This window comes from Typopeltis vanoorti, chromosome 15 (assembly GCF_054136105.1).
Source record: "Typopeltis vanoorti isolate ZY-2024b chromosome 15, IOZ_Tvanoo_1.0, whole genome shotgun sequence".
NCBI classification, from domain to species: domain Eukaryota; kingdom Metazoa; phylum Arthropoda; class Arachnida; order Uropygi; family Thelyphonidae; genus Typopeltis; species Typopeltis vanoorti.
The window spans coordinates 11,198,185-11,215,955 of NC_143563.1; the positions used below are offsets into that span (position 1 = coordinate 11,198,185).

General features: G+C 34.7%; 1 protein-coding gene across 1 annotated transcript in view; it reads right to left on the bottom strand.

The window, feature by feature from the left end:
• The window catches only part of LOC150098383 (leucine-rich PPR motif-containing protein, mitochondrial-like), a 446,274-nt gene that overhangs the window by 67,379 nt on the left and 361,124 nt on the right, over positions 1–17,771 (bottom strand). Inside the window, exon 31 of the mRNA XM_090405178.1 lies at positions 3,587–3,773. Within this exon, the coding sequence (XP_090261304.1) occupies positions 3,587–3,773 (187 nt within the window). The remainder of the gene's footprint in view (positions 1–3,586; positions 3,774–17,771) is intronic.

Below are 17,771 nucleotides of genomic sequence, written 5' to 3' on the forward strand. Positions count from 1 at the left end.
AATTGTAGATAGGAAGTTAGTAATGATGTAATTTTTTTCATGTAGTACTATCATATCCTGTACACCCCTTGAGGGTACATGGCAGGAATTTGATGATGATGATGATGAACCAAGTGAAAAATAAATTTTCAACATCTTTCTCTAAATCCAGAGTAATTTAATAAAAAATGCACACCTTTTGGCAACTCCTATAGGTAAAGATGACCCGCTATTGCTTCTGCGTGGTATCTGGGTCTGGCTCCCACTGAAGAGACCTCAATAAAGATACAAACTAGTCTGGATAGTGGCCCTTCCCTTAATGCATAACATTATACATATCCGCAAGAAAATGTGTTTTGCGTTATGGGAGATACTGCGAGAGGAGTGATGTTATCTTGGTCCACCTTTGCTATGAGTTTCCCAGTGTTGTACTACCTTACCCCAGTCCTGAAGATATTTTCAGGTGCAAACTTTGTTTGCTCACCCTTGGACAAAGGATTAAACTAAATTTATTATAAGACATTGATGTTGTCTGATATCAACGTGCAGGATGTATTTGTTGCCGAGAGTGAATGGTTTGTGATATGAGAGTGAAAATGGAGAAAATATTTGTCACAAATGTTTCCCAAGTGAGTATGAAAATGGAAGTCGTGAAAGAATGAAGTGGCTGATAATAGGGATATAAGGCAGGGATGTCAAAGTGTTGTGGAGAATGCAGCAAAAGCAGTGAATGATAGTGCACAAAATACAAACGAAAGTTTGAAAGAAGTGGTTGAAAATAATAATGTGGATGATGAGATGATACTGCAGAAAGACATTGCACATTTGTGTGGACAGCATGGCTTTGTAAAGGCTAGGTCCTATCTTATTAACTTATTCACATTTTATAATAAAGTGACAGTAGAACTGGATAAAGGTAATGGCTACAACATTATACAGGGTGGGCCAAAAGTCACAAAAGAGCTTCAATATTTAATAACTCCTTAATTTTTTAAACCAACATCAGCATAACAGAATAAAAATGGGAAATTCCAACAACAACAATGCAGGTTCATCATGAATGCCATCTTTTTTATGTGCAGTCACAAGATAGCCAGGTCAATATAGTACAGTTAACATCAAATACAATTAGAATCTGATTGTATGAGCTGTAATTTTTCCTTAACAGAGGATGAGTTAAATGTCCTGGCTTGAAGCCACAAATTTGCAACTGTTGTATATATGTTGTAGAAAGTTTTTTCTCTTGGTTCCAAAGCTTATGCCTGAAATATCTTCATGATGTGCAATGTGATATAACTTCATGACTAGGCTATTTGTATGTAGAGGCTGATGACTTCACATCAATTGCCTTAGCATATCGTAGTGCAAAACACACTTCATTTCAGATGTGAATAATGCTAAGCATTAAGAGAGAGTCACTATACACAGAATGGTTCCAACCTTTATTTAAGTTTCATTGGTGAGAGCCAGACCTAGGGAGATACCAAGGTTGAATTAATGCAGAAGTCACATATTTCTCATTTACAAGCAGAAATATCTTTCCTTATGAGGAGAGAAATAAATTATACTTTGAAGTCACCAAAACTATTTATGGCTCAATATCCCCTATCACAAAATTAAAAACTCTTCCTTATCTACATATTTGGCATTACAAATGTCAACAAATGCAATAACCCCTATATCCAAACAGTTCATCACTGACAATTCATCACGGGAAAATTGATCGTACGAAAATTTATTGAGGATATATGTGAAAAAAAAATTCACATGTTGAAGGCAGAATTGTAGAGCAGGTGCCTTCCCTTGGTACTTGGACTCCCTGGAGGTATCAAATAATAATAATAATATTTCGATTATACGAGGATGTTCTGAAATCTTCTCGGCCTCGACCATATATGGCAACATTATCGGTAAGATTATTTTTTCCCTAAGTTGGTACATCTGTCATAAGCATCCATGTGAAATTGCAAGTCATTCTATCAAGTAGTTTGTTTTATACAGCTGTCTGAAGCAAAAGTGTTGTCTGTATCCCTTGAAATGGATAACATCGAGCAGTGTGCGGTTATAAAATTCTTTGTAAAAGAAGGTTTAATGCTAAAAGAAATTCATGCGAAGTTCATAAAAGTGGGAACTCTTTTTCTCCTTCATTTTCGATAATTAAGAAATGGGCTGCTGAGTTTAAATGTGGCCATACAGCCTTGAAGATGATTCACATGAAGGACGTCCAGAAATCATTGATCAAGTGCATGATGTGGCATTGGATGACTGGCGAGTCAAAGTGCGTGAAATTGCTGAGACTATAGGCATTTCATATATTGGTATCAATGCAATATCATTTCAATTTTCTAGCGAATAATGCTTTTCAGAGAATTTTTTCCACAATGAATTTTCCCAGCGATAAATTTTCTCTTGCAATGAATTTTCCCTATGATAAATTGTCCACGCCACGATGGGTTGTCGTCAATGAATTGTCTGTGAACCAATAACCCCTCATGTGCATGACTGATATAAATAAATAAATAAATCTGCTAATGACTTCTTTACCCATGTTAGAGAGTAGGTGAAGCCATTTAGCCCTATCTAACTTTCCGGAGACTGGGCAAAAGGAAAGCTGGCCACAAGACTATCACTAATTATAAGCTTCATCTAGTGAAGAGATGGGCAGACGAGTGCCGTTGTCTCGTGGTATAATGGTTGTGTGAAATAGTATGAATTCTACGGTCAATGTTCTTGACTTCAAGGAATGAAAAACCGGAGTTTTCTGAAGGAAAAAACTGCATGCTTGTGCCAGAGATCGACTAACTTGGGAACCAGTAGAAAAAAGTATTAGGAAAAGTTCCTCTGGTCAGCAACAATTCGAACTGAGAATGGCTTTCTTTGGGTGGCCTAGCACAATGGATACAAATGCCAATTCTACATGGCTACATAGGCATGGCTGATACACACGCCCACATAAGAGAGAGAGAGAGAGAGAGAGAGAGTGTGTGTGTGTGTGTGTAAAGAGAGAGAGAGAGAGAGAGATATGTCTTCTACTCTAATTTGGAGAATTTCCCAGAGACTAAGAATGCAAATATTTCTTTTTTCTCTTTAATAGAATGCTATATATATGCATTAGGATTATACAGTTAAGTTTTTTTCAATGATCCTTGACAAACTGATAAGTATTATGACATGTTTAATTGATATAGATAATTGTGTGTGGTTAAAATAATTGATTTTTTTTAAGCAAGGACACTTATTGTGTAAATTTGCACTTAGAGAGAATTGTGGCTATTCTCTAAAATAGTTTTAGAAGAAATCCATAATATTTAACATTCATTGAATCTTGTGGGCTAAATACTAAAAACAGCCTGAGTAGATGAATAATAACCTAACCTAATAATGTGTGACTTTATTAGGTTATTTTAGGCTATGCATATATTTTTCATCACTGAAAAATGGACTTCAGGTTCTTCTATCTGAAAGGTAGGAATATTGATAAAAACAGCCAAACGTCTTTATGTGCTAATGATTACAAAAAATCTTCTCAGAAATACCTGAACAGCCAAGAATCCTTAAAAAATAAAAAATAAAATAAAATTGAAAATACTGAGGTATATATACATACCCATAAACATAGGCCATACCAAGATAATTTTCTAGTTCTACTTCTTGTGATTTTGGGAGTTGATTATACACATTCTTCAAAGTGTGTACATCACCTTTTATAGCAATTTTCGAAATGAAATACTTTAGTACTCGTTTTTGTGGTAAGGTATTTTCAGATAACATTTCTTGTAATACATTATTTGCATCTGCAATAAAAATATCAAAGAATATGTTAGGAATAAATTTGCAATAAAGTCTATACTAACTTGCATTGCAATAACTATCACTATTTTTCATAAGCTACAATTCTGTCATTTACTATAGAAGTATAATAACTGACAGAGACATATGCAGTAGTTGTCCAGCCTTTTTATATATGATGAGCATATTAAAAGACTTTTCATGAAATGTTGGCTAATAATTTTGTTGTCAATAAGTAGTGGGTCATATTTATATATCCACAAATATAAGGCCTAGAAGTGACCATTTCTGATATGGGATTAATACTAGTTCTCAAAATAAAATAAATACGAAAGCCTTGATATTCAGCATAATTATGGCCTGCAACAATCTAAACACCAGTCTCGTAGAAGGATTATTTTCTGATGCATCATTGAAGTATTAATGAATACAAACCAGTTGTGTTTGGTTTTTTTGGCTTGTTCACATCATAATAGAAAATGGAAAGAGGGAGTTGTAACCATCACTTATGTTAACATCATATGCTGAATCAGATGAAACAATTGTATTAAGATCTTCAGGCTTAATGCTTTAAGAGAGATGAAAGATTTGGATAGGAAATGTCCGTTCTATTCCAAATGCTTTACAAATTTCAATTCTGATCAGACGTAAAGTCAAAACTCTCCTTGCTTTTTTATATACTTCACAGATAAATGAAATATGCAAATATATGAAGAATATAAATCTATATAAATAAAGTGCATAGTGAGATCAGAAAAATTGAATAGAATACTGTGATAATTACTCAAAAGAATGAAAAGACGATTTTTATGGTATTGAAAGAATAATCAGGAATATTTGCTTTAAGATAAACATTGCATCTACTGCTGATTTGATTTTTCTAATATCCTTATTGCTCATCAGGTCATTCATTAAAATTAGATTAAATAGATGGTTAGATTAAATGATTAGATTAAATAGATGGTTAGATTAAATGATTAGATTAAATAAATGGAAAGAATATTTTCAAAATCTTACAGAAAAGAATAAAGATAATAGAATCAAAAATGATGTTTATGAAGAAGATAACATGACATAACTGAAATAATGGAAAAAAGATATTGAAAACATCCTTAAAGAGCTAAAACAGAAAATTAGAAGGTACGATTAAAATGTATATTTATTATCATCATCATCAAATTCCTGACACATACCTTTTGGAAGAGGGGGAGATTCAGTTTTTCCTGAATGGTCATATACTTTGACTTCCTCCAGGCATAACCTTACAGAATAAGTGGCAGCAGGATTATTCACTAGCTGATTGAAAAGCCTCCTAATATGATATATAATGTGTTAGGTGGTTTTTCAATCAGCTTCCCCATCACCAAAGTTGCTGGGTTTTGCTGGCAAAAAAAGTGTCTAATTGAAGATACCAAGCAATTTTATAAGCTAGGTTTTAATCCTTTTATTTTCCCAAGTAAGCAAACAGACAAGTATGCCAAGTTTGCACCTGAACATAGTTCAAGTCTGAGGCAACTCGTAGTAAAGGTGGATAAGCTTCAATCACTTTCCTTAGTATTTTCCCCTAATGCAAAGCACATCCCCTTGAGGAGATGTATGATGCTATGAATTAAAGGCAGGGCCACTACCCAGACTGGTTTTGATCTTTATTGGGGTCTCATCAGTGGGAGCCAGACCCAAAAAGTGCCAAGGTTGAAGTAATGAAGAGCTTATAAATTTTAACAAGTTGCCACAAGGTGCTTTGACCTTATTAAATAAAATTCTCAGGATGAGAGTAAGATGTAGAAAGTTTTTTATCTTGGGTGTATACTGTTTTATTGATTTAACTAAAGCATTTGATAGAATAGAATAAATTAAAAGATATAATCACATTAAAAACAAGAAAATATCAAAACAATTTTCAAATTAATTAATACCTGAAAGACAGACCTGAAGATAACGAAATCAAAAGAATTAGATATGTTGACTCATAACTCTGACCTTAATTAGCTTAGTGACAGATGAAATAATAATGATTTCCTTCCATTTGCAGATGGAAGGAAAATTAAAAACTTCTCATAAGAATTCTCAATTCTTAAGGTGACATTTTGAGTTCAGAAATCAAAAAGAAAACAGAATCTGAATATCTGAAAAGAGTTAGAAAAGTTCTAAAGTCAAACTGAATGAAGATAACACTAACAGCAATTGATACATGGGCCATCCCTGTAATCAGATGCACAGGAGGAATACGTGATTGGACACAAGGCGATTTGGATGCATTTGATCATAAAACATGAAAATAATGGTAGTGAATGATGCTTTGTGCCCATATAGTGATCAGTTATGTAGCCAAGAAAAGGAGGAAATGGCTTTTTACAAGTGAAGCAAACAGTGAAGAAGAAAAGCAAACATTTAATGATTACATCAAGTAATCATTAAATCATGCCAATAAAGTACAGAAAAGATGATAATTGAAGCTTATAGAGAAAAAGTAGTGAATGTAGTAGTTTCAAAAAATCAGTACAAGGAGAAAGAAATGCAAAAAGATCAAACATTTGGAAAAAACTTTTGATTTTTTTTGGCTAGGAAGTAAGGTAAAATCGACAGTCAAATAAGGTAAAATTGACAGTAACTTAATTTGGCAATGGCAACATCAACAGAGACATCAAGCAAGGCAACATCAAGAAAGAGACAAAGACCTGATACTTGCTACTCAAGAGCAAGTATTACAAGTGAATGCAATTCACTTGTAGTACTTGCCATTTATCTGGGCTTGCCATTTATCTGGGCTTGAGACTGGCACCTATTGGGGCTAGCTTGCCCCGTTTTGGTGGGGCAAGCTAGCCCCAATAGGATTGTTAAATATTGGAAAAGTTGATTAAAAGTAAAATCCAACAGTGGGTGAATAGGGATATGATACGCTATAGTGGCAGCAGAGTTCTGTAAAGGGTAGATCCTATCTTAGAAATTTATTCATATTTTATAACAAATTTATTTTGCTGACCTTTGCAAAGGCATATTGACAGAATACTATGGAAAACTATTACAAAAAGTTGAAGCAAGTGGGAATGGATACAAGTTAGTAGCATGGATAGCAGAGTGGCTGACAGGCAAACACAAAAGAGTAGTATATGGTGGAGTGGAATCTAGAAGAATGAGAATGACTAATGGAGTACCTCAGGGTTCTATACTAGGGTCCTATTCTTTAATGATTTCCCTTATAACTATTGGTTCTTCCAACACCCTTATTGATATTTTAAATGCAGTGGATATGCTTGCTGACCAGTTCTCAAAACATGACCATATAACCAAACCACTGGGTGTACAAAATGACATGCGACTTATCTTGAAAAATGATGAGGTTAGGGATCTTGGAGTTTTAGTAGACAGGAAGTTGAAGTTCAAGGATCATATAGCAAAAATTGTAAATACAACTCAGAGAATAATGGCAATGCTGAAACAAATCTTGGCATGCAAAGATAATGAAGCCATTTTGTCTCTTTACAAGGCCTTGATAAGACCTCACTTGGACTACTGCATGCAAATCTGGACTCCTGGTTTCCATAGTTTCTGATACATGGAGAGAGTGCAAAGGAGTGTGTCAAAAATGATATCAGGATTGTGGAATACTCATTATGAAGACAGAAGTATTGAAATTTATGAAGACAGATTTTTGATTTTATGAAGGGTGGGGAAAGGACAAGAGGGCATCCACAGAAGTTGAGAATGAATGCTGTCAAGAAGGGGATTATGGCTAGATTCTTCTCTCATAGAGTAGTGTGTGATTGGAATGGATTGCCTTTGCATGTTGTGTGTGTAAGTAGCGTAAATGAATTCAAGAACAGGTATGACAGCTGGTGCAAACAGTATGGCCTCCCTTGATGAGTTCCTGACTCCTTGGAGGTCTCTCTTAATAATAATATAAAAATTTGAGACTGAATACTCCTCGTAAATAAGTCAGCATGTACTCTCTGAGAATACAGAGAAAAATGTAAGAGAGCAACAAAGCATTGTGCAAAATAGCTAAACAGAAATCATCAGAAGACTTTCCTTGTGAAGAATTTATGGAGACAAAAGCACATGTTGGAGTAATTATAATTACTTTACTTCTAACTACACTACCTAATGTCATGTAGCTTGTGTCCTGTGCAAATGTATGTTTTCCTGATGATGACCTCGATACAGAGGTCAAAACTTCAAGTATTATTTTGCATAATTAGAAGTAAAGTAATTACGTGTTTTTGTATGTGTTTTTGTATCCATAAATTCTTCACAATGAATGCTGACCACTGTAAAACCTTAAAAGAAAGAATGAGAAGACTTTGCTAAGAACATAGAAAATAAACATCAAGAAAGTGGCAAAATGTTCTAGAGGATATTAAAAAAGCATAAAAATTGAGGAAAGATTACTGTAAAAGGAATCAAAGGTGATAAAGGTAAAACACAAACCCAAAAGAATTCTAGGTGTCTGGAGTAACTAATGAAAAAATGTTAAATGAAACAAGAAGTGACAAAATGGTGGCAGAATATTTTCTCTCAATATTCATGATTGAAAAAGCCATAGGGTTTGCAGCTACTGGCTAAAAAAAGTGTGGCAACAAAAGCTGAGTTCTGTGGAAAGAGCTGCATCATTAAAACAAATAGTTACTGTGTAAATAACTATTTGGGAGCTTTGATCAAGTGTAAACGGATAAGTATTTTAATACCGACTCGTTTCACCAGACTAAGCTGTTGGCATCGTCAGGGTACAAGCACTGAGGTTAAAACATATCACAAAATAGATCTTAGCTTAGTTTGGTGAAACTAGTCGGTATTAAAATACTTATCTATTTACACTTGATCAATGTTCCCAAATAGTTATTTACATTAGGTCTGTGTTCAAGAAAATACACACTCATTATGAATAGTCACTGTTTTGAGAATCCCATATTGTTGGGACTGGATGTCACTGTGATTATTGATGCAAGTATCTTCCAGTACATGTTTACTTTCTACCAACAGAAAAAGATAGTGAACCATTTTAAAGATGTGCAATTAGTGTGCCAAGGAAGTAAAGATAATTATTTGATTTTTTTTTTTCTAATGAGAAGTGTGCTTTATAAAGTTGACTGTTGAGATGAGTTTAAAAAAAAAAAAAAAAAAAAAAAAAAAAAAAAAAAAAAAAACCTAAGCTAGCTTTTCCATGGGATCAAATGGTAAACATAAGTTTGAGAGTAGTTACTGTGATTTGTTCTTCAAACAATCTATAAAGAAATTAGCCAAGGAGGAGAGGATACATGTGTGTGTGTGTGGGGGGGGGGATAAAATCCACTGCAGTTCCATTACTTTATGGATTTTTCCTCAGCATGTAAATAGCCTGAATATAATGTAAACATAAGCACTACTATTCCATTCCTAGCTCATTTATCTGGGAGGAGGGTATGGCTAAAATACTAAATAAATATAACCTTCACACTGTTGTGACCTATTCTTCCTATTCTATTTTATTAACTTTCTTATACTTTATATCCTACCGGCTGCGCCATTTATGTTGTGTCCCATCTTTTGATTTTTACTCTTATTTATAATTTCCTCTTATCTATGTTCTTCTATTACCTATGCACGAGATATCACCAAGACTTATACTAATATCTAAGTTATTTCTCCCCTTAGTACCCCTAATATTTGTATTTTTACTGTGCCTTTTGGGATATTTAGTTTGAGATATTATATACAAAAACAAGGAGAAAGAACTAAAATATGTCAGAAAGTGTAACTATGTTGCAGTCGTGACACTTTATCTCGTTTCTTAACATTAATTCCCCGCGTGATTAGGTTCGTAATTTTTCAAGTGGTGCATTGGACAGCAATTTCAGACAACTCTTTTATCATTAAACAAAGGTTTATTAAATTCCCTAACATGGTGCAATTCAATTTTTTATGATTACTCAATTTAATGCAAAACTAAATACCTACAAACTAACATCAGCTTATTACAAGTGATTAGGCTATGATCCTTCAATGGGAATTACGATCATACCGCCATAACAATTCAACATATAAATTCACTTGACATGGACAAATAAGATTAATTCACACTATTTAACTATTCAAACTTAAGTAGATTAACTAAACCTTTTTCTGCACTAACACACAACTATAACATTTTAACTTTCCAATACATTACAATAGACATGCAAAATTCTCAGGACACTTAATTTTTCCCATAACATTAACACTAGCCAGCTTACTTTTAATATATTCTGTCAGATACTAAAGTCCTAATATAAATTTTCCTTGATCACTTCAACGGTTCCGTATTAGAATAATGACACTTATCACAGACAAATTTTTTAGTTAACATTAGATATATTTTACAGTACCTTTCTTTCTTGGGGTTTTCATATGGACCTTTACCTTCTTCTGATTGAACTATCTTGATATAACCTCACCGATAATCTGCTTCTCCTACGTTCTTTTGGGAATTGAACTAGGCTTACACTGGCTTAACTTTTCGTAACTCCGAACACACTCTGAATCCTCTATATATCTGCTGAGCAACTTGCCACGTGGACATCGATTTCTTTACTTCTTTCCCCTTCTCGTAGTTGTCACTGAAGTCGAAGCATAAAGAATATGCTTTCTTTTCCTCGACTATATGGCATTCTTCGCTTCTCACATAGGAAATACAGAAACAAAATTCCGCTCACTTTTGTTTCTGTGTTGTGGTGTGGAGATATAACCCCTATCTCGCCACTCAGGAAAACACCGTGAAATCCCTACGAAAGAGCTTGCGAAGGGCTCCTTTGAAACAGAATCAAAACCAAAACAAGCCCCATGGGGGGGGGGGGGGGTTCCAACCCTTTTATACCTGTTCTCCTAATGGCACTTTTTCTAACTTCCTTTCTCCGCCCCCTACTTGTTTTTACTTCACCGACCAATTAGGGTGGCATTTTTCTGCCAAACGTCCTTTAATCGACGAGCCCGTAACAAAATCTCAATCCGGGATTTGACCCTAAGCGATTTTCTGTTGTTTTTCTTGTGCTAGCCTCTAACTTAATCCCTTTCAAATTTTTTCTATGAATCTGCTTAATAACTTAATCTCTAGCCTCTCACATACCATCTCTTATGACTAATCCTTTTCTGTCTTATTTATTTAACTCTTCTCATTTAAATCATATCACAATATTAATATATTCTTTCTTTTGTTAGTTAGTTTAACAAAAACCTTTATTTATTTTTTATATATTTTATTGGATGCAAGAATCTTTCTTTTTCTTTTAATTAATTCAACTATTATCTTTTATGCAGGGTTTTCAATTTATTTTATTTATTCTTCATGTTACACCATGATAGCTGAGAATTCTAGATTCTTAAGATATCAGGGTGTAACAACATCATCCTTACCTAAAGACAAAAGTCATTCTCTATCAGATCCTGGAGTATATCAGGTGACCTGTGCTTGGTCCACTATGCACAGAATCTGCCTCAGAGAACATAAGAAATACATATGCTACCATCAGAACAAGCAGCTTATGCTTTGGATATCTCTTCACATGGGATTAGATAGAGGAAAAGTGATATGCTATATAGAAGTTGTTACAATTTGAAAGAACTATTTTTTGAGTCAGTAACAGCAATGAAAATACTACTCTAACTTCAACAAGCATATTTAATTTGCCTAAATTTGGGGGGAACAGTCATCTTAAGATCAATGACAACTCAAAAATCTCTATTTATAAACATTAGAAGACATCAAGTAAGGACTTGAGGTCTTTTCTCCATTAAAGTTTAAAATGTTTCCTACATTCGTACTGTGGCAAGTGATTGTGCTTTGAAGATACCAGTTAAAAATCCAGTGAAATATTACCTATTTAACAAATATCTTATTTATTATTCTGGTGTTGTGTAGTTCCATTGAAGTATCACAAATAACTTGAAACACTAAAGCATATGCACAAGTTTTTGAAATAAACCATCAAAAAAAAAAAAAGCACATAAAAGAGTAATAATAGTATATCAGTGCTTGTCTTTGTTTACATTTGCACTTCAAGTATTTTCTGTTCATAGTGATATACAGGTATTGCAGGTAATGCAATCAAATTATTTTGTGCAGATAGAAAAACAGTCCGGGGTGCTTAATGATCACAGCTGCATAACTGAGAGAAGACCTCTACATAGCCTTTAAAGGAATGCAGAGAACCAACCAGGGATTCTGACCTAATGTCCAATCCTCACCTTCTCGTGATGCACCCTGTTGGGTATCTACTTGGATACTGAACGAACGAGGATGGGCTGGCAATTTGGGATTTAGCCGAGCAAATTGTATTCTTATTGGCTTAAACCAAAATACAAAATGATGGTACAACATGACAAATTTTCATGCCTGCTGGGGTGTCACCAGGTTAAACAAGGCACCCCATTGTTTTCGCCAGAGAACCAGGGTGAACAGCGAAAAGTCAGCTACTGGAACAAATCTGAAAGCACACCCCAACTCAAAATCACCAGAGTTAATGATCAGTACTATCAACATAAGAAGCCTGAATGGCAAAGAAATGGAGCTAGTTGAGGAATTAGATAAGTACAGATCGACATAATAGGGATGACTGAAACAAAAAGACAAAAACTGGTGAGTTCTTTCTGAGCAATAAATACAAAATGTAATATTCAGGCAATGACAATCAAGGAAAAGAAGATGTAGCCATAGTATTCAACACAAAATATGAAGCTAATCTTCTTGAATGGCAGGCAGTCTCAAGTAGAGTCTTCTTCTTCTTCTTCTGCAGCTTCTCCCACTTAAGTGGGGTCACTGTTTGTTATGAGTCTCCTCCACACCTTCCTGTCTTGGGCTGTCACCACATCCAAGTTCTTCATCTTCAAGTCCTCTTCTACCAGCTCCCTCCATCTCTTCTTTGGCCGCCCACGCTTCCGCCTTCCTTGCACATCCATCTGCATGACCCTTCTTCCCACATATTCGTCCTCCCTCCTCATCACATGACCAAACCATCTCAACCTTGCCTCCTGTATTTTCGCTACTAAGTTCGTAACTTTCACTGCTCCCTTGACATAGTCATTTCTCAGATGATCCTTTCTGGTCACACTGCACATCCACCTAAGCATTCTCATCTCTGCTACTTCCATCCTGCTAATGTTATTTTTCCTCAGGGACACAGTTTCTATAGCATATGTCATAGCTGGCCACACTACTGAAGTAGTGAGGCTCAAGTAGAGTGATGTGGGCAAATATGAGAATGCGAAACTGGACAATGAGACTTATATGTGCGTCCTACACAAGGTTCTACTAAGGTACAAGTGGAGGGATTTTTTGAGGCTTTAGAAAAAGCAACTGACACAATGAAAAAGGAAAAGTTGGTCCTTGTTGGGGATCTAAATAGCAGAGTAGGAAATGATTGTGAGACATACAAAAATATTTTGGGAAAATTTGGAGAAAAGAGCAAAGCTAATAATAATGGCAAATACCTGTTGGATTTCTGCTCAGGACATGGACTGGTTATTACTAACACCATGTTCTAACATAAAAATGTGCACAAATTCACATGGAGAGAAGAGGCTAGGAATAAGAAAAGTCTCATTGACTATGTTATTGTTGATAGTGATGTTTTCTCCCTGGTGCAGAACACCAGAGTGTACAGAGGATTTGAAATTGGAAGTGATCACCATTTAGCCTTGAGCAGGATAAAATTGAATTTCATATTGAAAAAAAGATCATGCAAGAAAGTTTTAAAGTGGATAAAAGTTGAGCAGCTCTCAAATGTGAACTGTAGACAAACATGATATACACAAACATGATTCAAGAAAAAATGAAAGAGTTTGAGAACAGGAACCAAACCTTGGAGATTCAGTGGCAAAACTTGAAGAAAACCCTGACTGATTCAGCTAGAGAGAAATGTGGTGAAGTTGTCTACAAGGATAGAAAAATTAGAACTCCATGGTGGACACAGGAAGTTAAAGAGGCAGTGAAGGAAAAGAAGAAAGCATATCAAAAGTTCCTGGAAAATAAGTCAGCTTGTGCTCTTAGCGAATACAGAGACAAATGTAAGAAAGCTAAACAGTACGTAAAACTAGCTAAACAAAAGTCATGGGAAGACTTTGGCAAGAACATAGAAAATAAATATCAAGAAGGTGGCAAAATATTCTGGAGGTTGTTGAAGATGCTTAGGAATGGAGGAAAAAAGTGCTGTAAAAGGAATTAGAGATGATAAAGGTGACATGAAAACGGGAGAAAAATATATCCTTTGAAGTATGGAGTAATTACTTCGAAAAATTGCTAAATGAAATAAGCAGTTATAGCACAGTGGTAAAAAACACTCAACAGGCATACAGTCAGGAATACATATCCATCAAAGGCTTGAAATGTGGAAAGGTAGCAGGAGTAGATGACATTCGACCAGAAATGCTGAAGTATGGTGGTATAAAAGTCTTACAGTGGCTGCACTGCATGGTTCAGAATGCCTGGACAAAGGGATAAATTCCCTCTGTCCAGGCATTCTGAATGAAAATGATTGGAGTAGAGCTCTTATAGTACCCATATATAAAAAGGGAAATAAAACTTAATGTGAGAATTACAGAGGTATTTTCCTACTGAGTGTTCCTGGTAAGATTTATTCAAGTATACTTGAGAAATGGTTGAGAAGAATTGTGGAAGAAAAGCTTGGTGAAGAATAAGTTGGATTCAGGTAAAATAGAGGCTGTGAGGATCAGATCTTCACTTTGCGACAAATAGTGGTGAAATCATGGGAATATAACAAAGATCTGCATTTATTTGTTTAAGTTAAGGGATATATATCCCATATTGTTTCTTAGCCGAATAAGAAACTCAAAGAGTTTCATGCCGAATATAGTAGAAACTATATAAAGTTCGGCGATTCCACGCATAAGCAAATACGTGGATACTGCAGCAACTGACCCTTAAGGTAGTGCAAGCTGAGGCAACTCAGGTCTAAGGTGGAGCAAGCTCCAATCACTGTTCTTGATATTTACCCATAATGTGAACTTAGCTCCTAGAAGCTGTATTACTGTTCACATTATGAGAGAATCACTGTATTACTGAACAGCAATACAGCTTCTAGGAGCTAAGTTCACATTATGGATAAATATCAAGAATAGTGATCAGAGCTTGCTCCACCTTGGACATGAGTTGCCTCAGCTTGCACTACCTTAAGGGTCAGTTGCTGCAGTATCCAGGTATTTGCTTATGCTTGGAATCGTCGAACTTTATATAGTTTCTACTATATTCGACATGAAACTCTTTGAGTTTCTTATTCGGCTAAGAAACAATATGGGATATATATCCCTTAACTTAAACAAGTTACATGTCGCCGAATTGAAGCCTTTGGCTTTTCATATGTCTAATAAGATCTGTATTTATGTTTTGTCGATTTGGAAAAGGCATATGACAAGGTGCCAAGATAGAAGCTATTCAATACGCTACAGTTATGTGGTGTCAATGGGACATTATATCAAGCAATACTTAGTCTTTATTGGAGTTGTAAGTCAGCAGTTAGAATTGAAGGAAGTACAGGAAGATGGTTTAATGTTGAATCTGGTGTGAGACAAGGATGTACATTATCCCCTCTGTTATTCATTTTCTATATGGATCACATTATGAAGGAAAGTGGTATTAAACATGATATCAAAATTGGAGATGTTAATGTCAGCTCTTTGCTTTATGTGGATGATGTTATACTTCTAAATAAATCTGCTACAAGTCTGCAAGATTCTCTGACTAAATTGAATAGCTGTTGTAATAGATATGGTATGAAGGTCAGCAATAAAAAGACAAAGACAATGAAAATAGGCAGAATCATTGAAAATGTCAACTGTGTTGTGAATGGTGAGCCTGTGGAACAAGTAAAACATTTCAGCTACTTAGGCACGATTTTTACTGAAGATAGTAAATTAAATATAGAAATAGACAACAGAATCAGCAAAGCTGGTATGGTGGGAAGTCAATTGAATAAATTCATATGGAATAAGAGAGAAATTAGTCGGAACACTAAATTAGCTGTATACAAGACAGTGTTCAAACCAGTTTTAACTTATGGATCTGAGAGCTGGGTCAGAAGTAAAACACTTGACCAAAGACTAGAGACCGCAGATGTGAGAGTCCTGAGAAAGATTAGAGGCATGAACAGATGACAATAATGGCAATATCATATTAAAAATGAGGATATTAGGAAATAACTTGACACTGTCAGCATCCAGGAATGCGTTAGCAGAGCTAATCTCAGGTGGTATGGTCACTTAAACAGAATGGACGAGGACAGACTAGCAAAACAAGTGTTCTCTGCCAGGTTGGCAGGAAAACGACCTAGAGGAAGACCAAGATATATGTGGATTGATACGGTAAAAAGTGCCTTAGATGATAGAAATATAAGATCTGATAATGTTGGAGCCTTGACAAGTAACAGACAGATTTGTAGGAAAATTGTAGATAGGAAGTTAGTAATGATGTAAAATTTTCATGTAGTACTATCATATCCTGTACATCCCTTGAATGTACATGGCAGTAATTTGATGATGATGAGAAAAATAATTATAGCTGATTAAAAAACATTTTTAGGTTTTGCAATAAAATAAGTTATGAATTTTTAATTTTTTTTTTTGAAGTGACAAATAGAACTGATAAATAATAGATTAGTAAAATGAATGATACATATGTTATAACATATATACCATACAATTATTTTTGAAGTGGTAATATAGAGACTGACAGTAAAAGAAAGAACTTAGGAATAAGAAAGAAAATGGAAATGGATTAAAAGAAACTGTACAATATGTGTAACTAAGGGCCATACCATATGGGTAGGTTACTATAAAAATACATTGTAGGTGATACAGTCGCTAAAAAATAAATGAAATATTTATGAGGGCACATGAATACATACAGAAAATAACTGGGACATAACATATAACAATTAAAATTATTTTCTATAATATGCATTTAAAATAAAAGTTATTATTATTTAGTCCCTTGAGATAGTTTCTCAATCTTTTTCTAAAAGTGTAACCTGATGTTTCAGACTTTAATTCATTCGGCAATTTATTATAACTGCTTGTTTCTAAGTGCTCAAAATGATTCATGAAAAATTTCTTTATTTGCCTTGGGGACTACCAGCAGGTTCTGCCCACAATGTAAACCATAGCCTACATATATACATTATATGGAGAGAAGATGCAAAGAATAAGAAAAGTCTCAATGACCATGTTATTGTCGATGTTTTCCCAGTGGTTCAGGACACCAGAGTATACAGAGGATTTGAAACAGGAAGTGATCACCATTTAGTGTTGAGCAGGATAAAATTGAACTTCATATTGAAAAGAAGGGCGTGTAAGAAAGTTTTGAAGTGAATAAAAGTTGACCAGCTATCAAATGTGAACTGTAGACACAAATACACAGACATTATTCAAGAAAAACAAAGTTTGAAAACAAGAACCAAACCTTGGAGATTCAGTTCCAAACCATAAAGAAAACTTTAATTAATTCAACCTGCAAGGCATGTGGTAAGGTAATCTGCAAGAATAGAAAAATCAGAACTCCATGGTGGACAGTAAGTTAAAAAGGCAGTCAAGGAAAACAAGAAAGCATATTGAAAGTTCCTGGCAAGTAATCAGCTTATGCTCTTAGGGAATAGAGAGAAAATGTAAGAAAGCAAAGCACTGTGTAAAATTAACTAAACAAAAGGTCATGGGAAGACTTTGGTGAGAATACAGAAAATGAATATCAGGAAGGTGGTAAAATATTCTGAAAGCAACTGAAAAAGCTCAGAAATGGAGGAAATAATAGTGTAAAAAGAATTGGAGATGATAAAGGGAAGACGAAAATTGATGATAAAAATATTCTTGATGTATGGAGTAATTACTTTGAAAGATTGCTAAATTAAATAAGCAGTGAGAGCATGATGACACTCAACCGGAATGCCAACTAGATATATATCTGCACATTAAGATAGAAAAAGCTATCACAAACCTGAAATGTGGAAAGGCAGCTGGAGTAGATGATATTCGACCAGAAATGTTAAAAT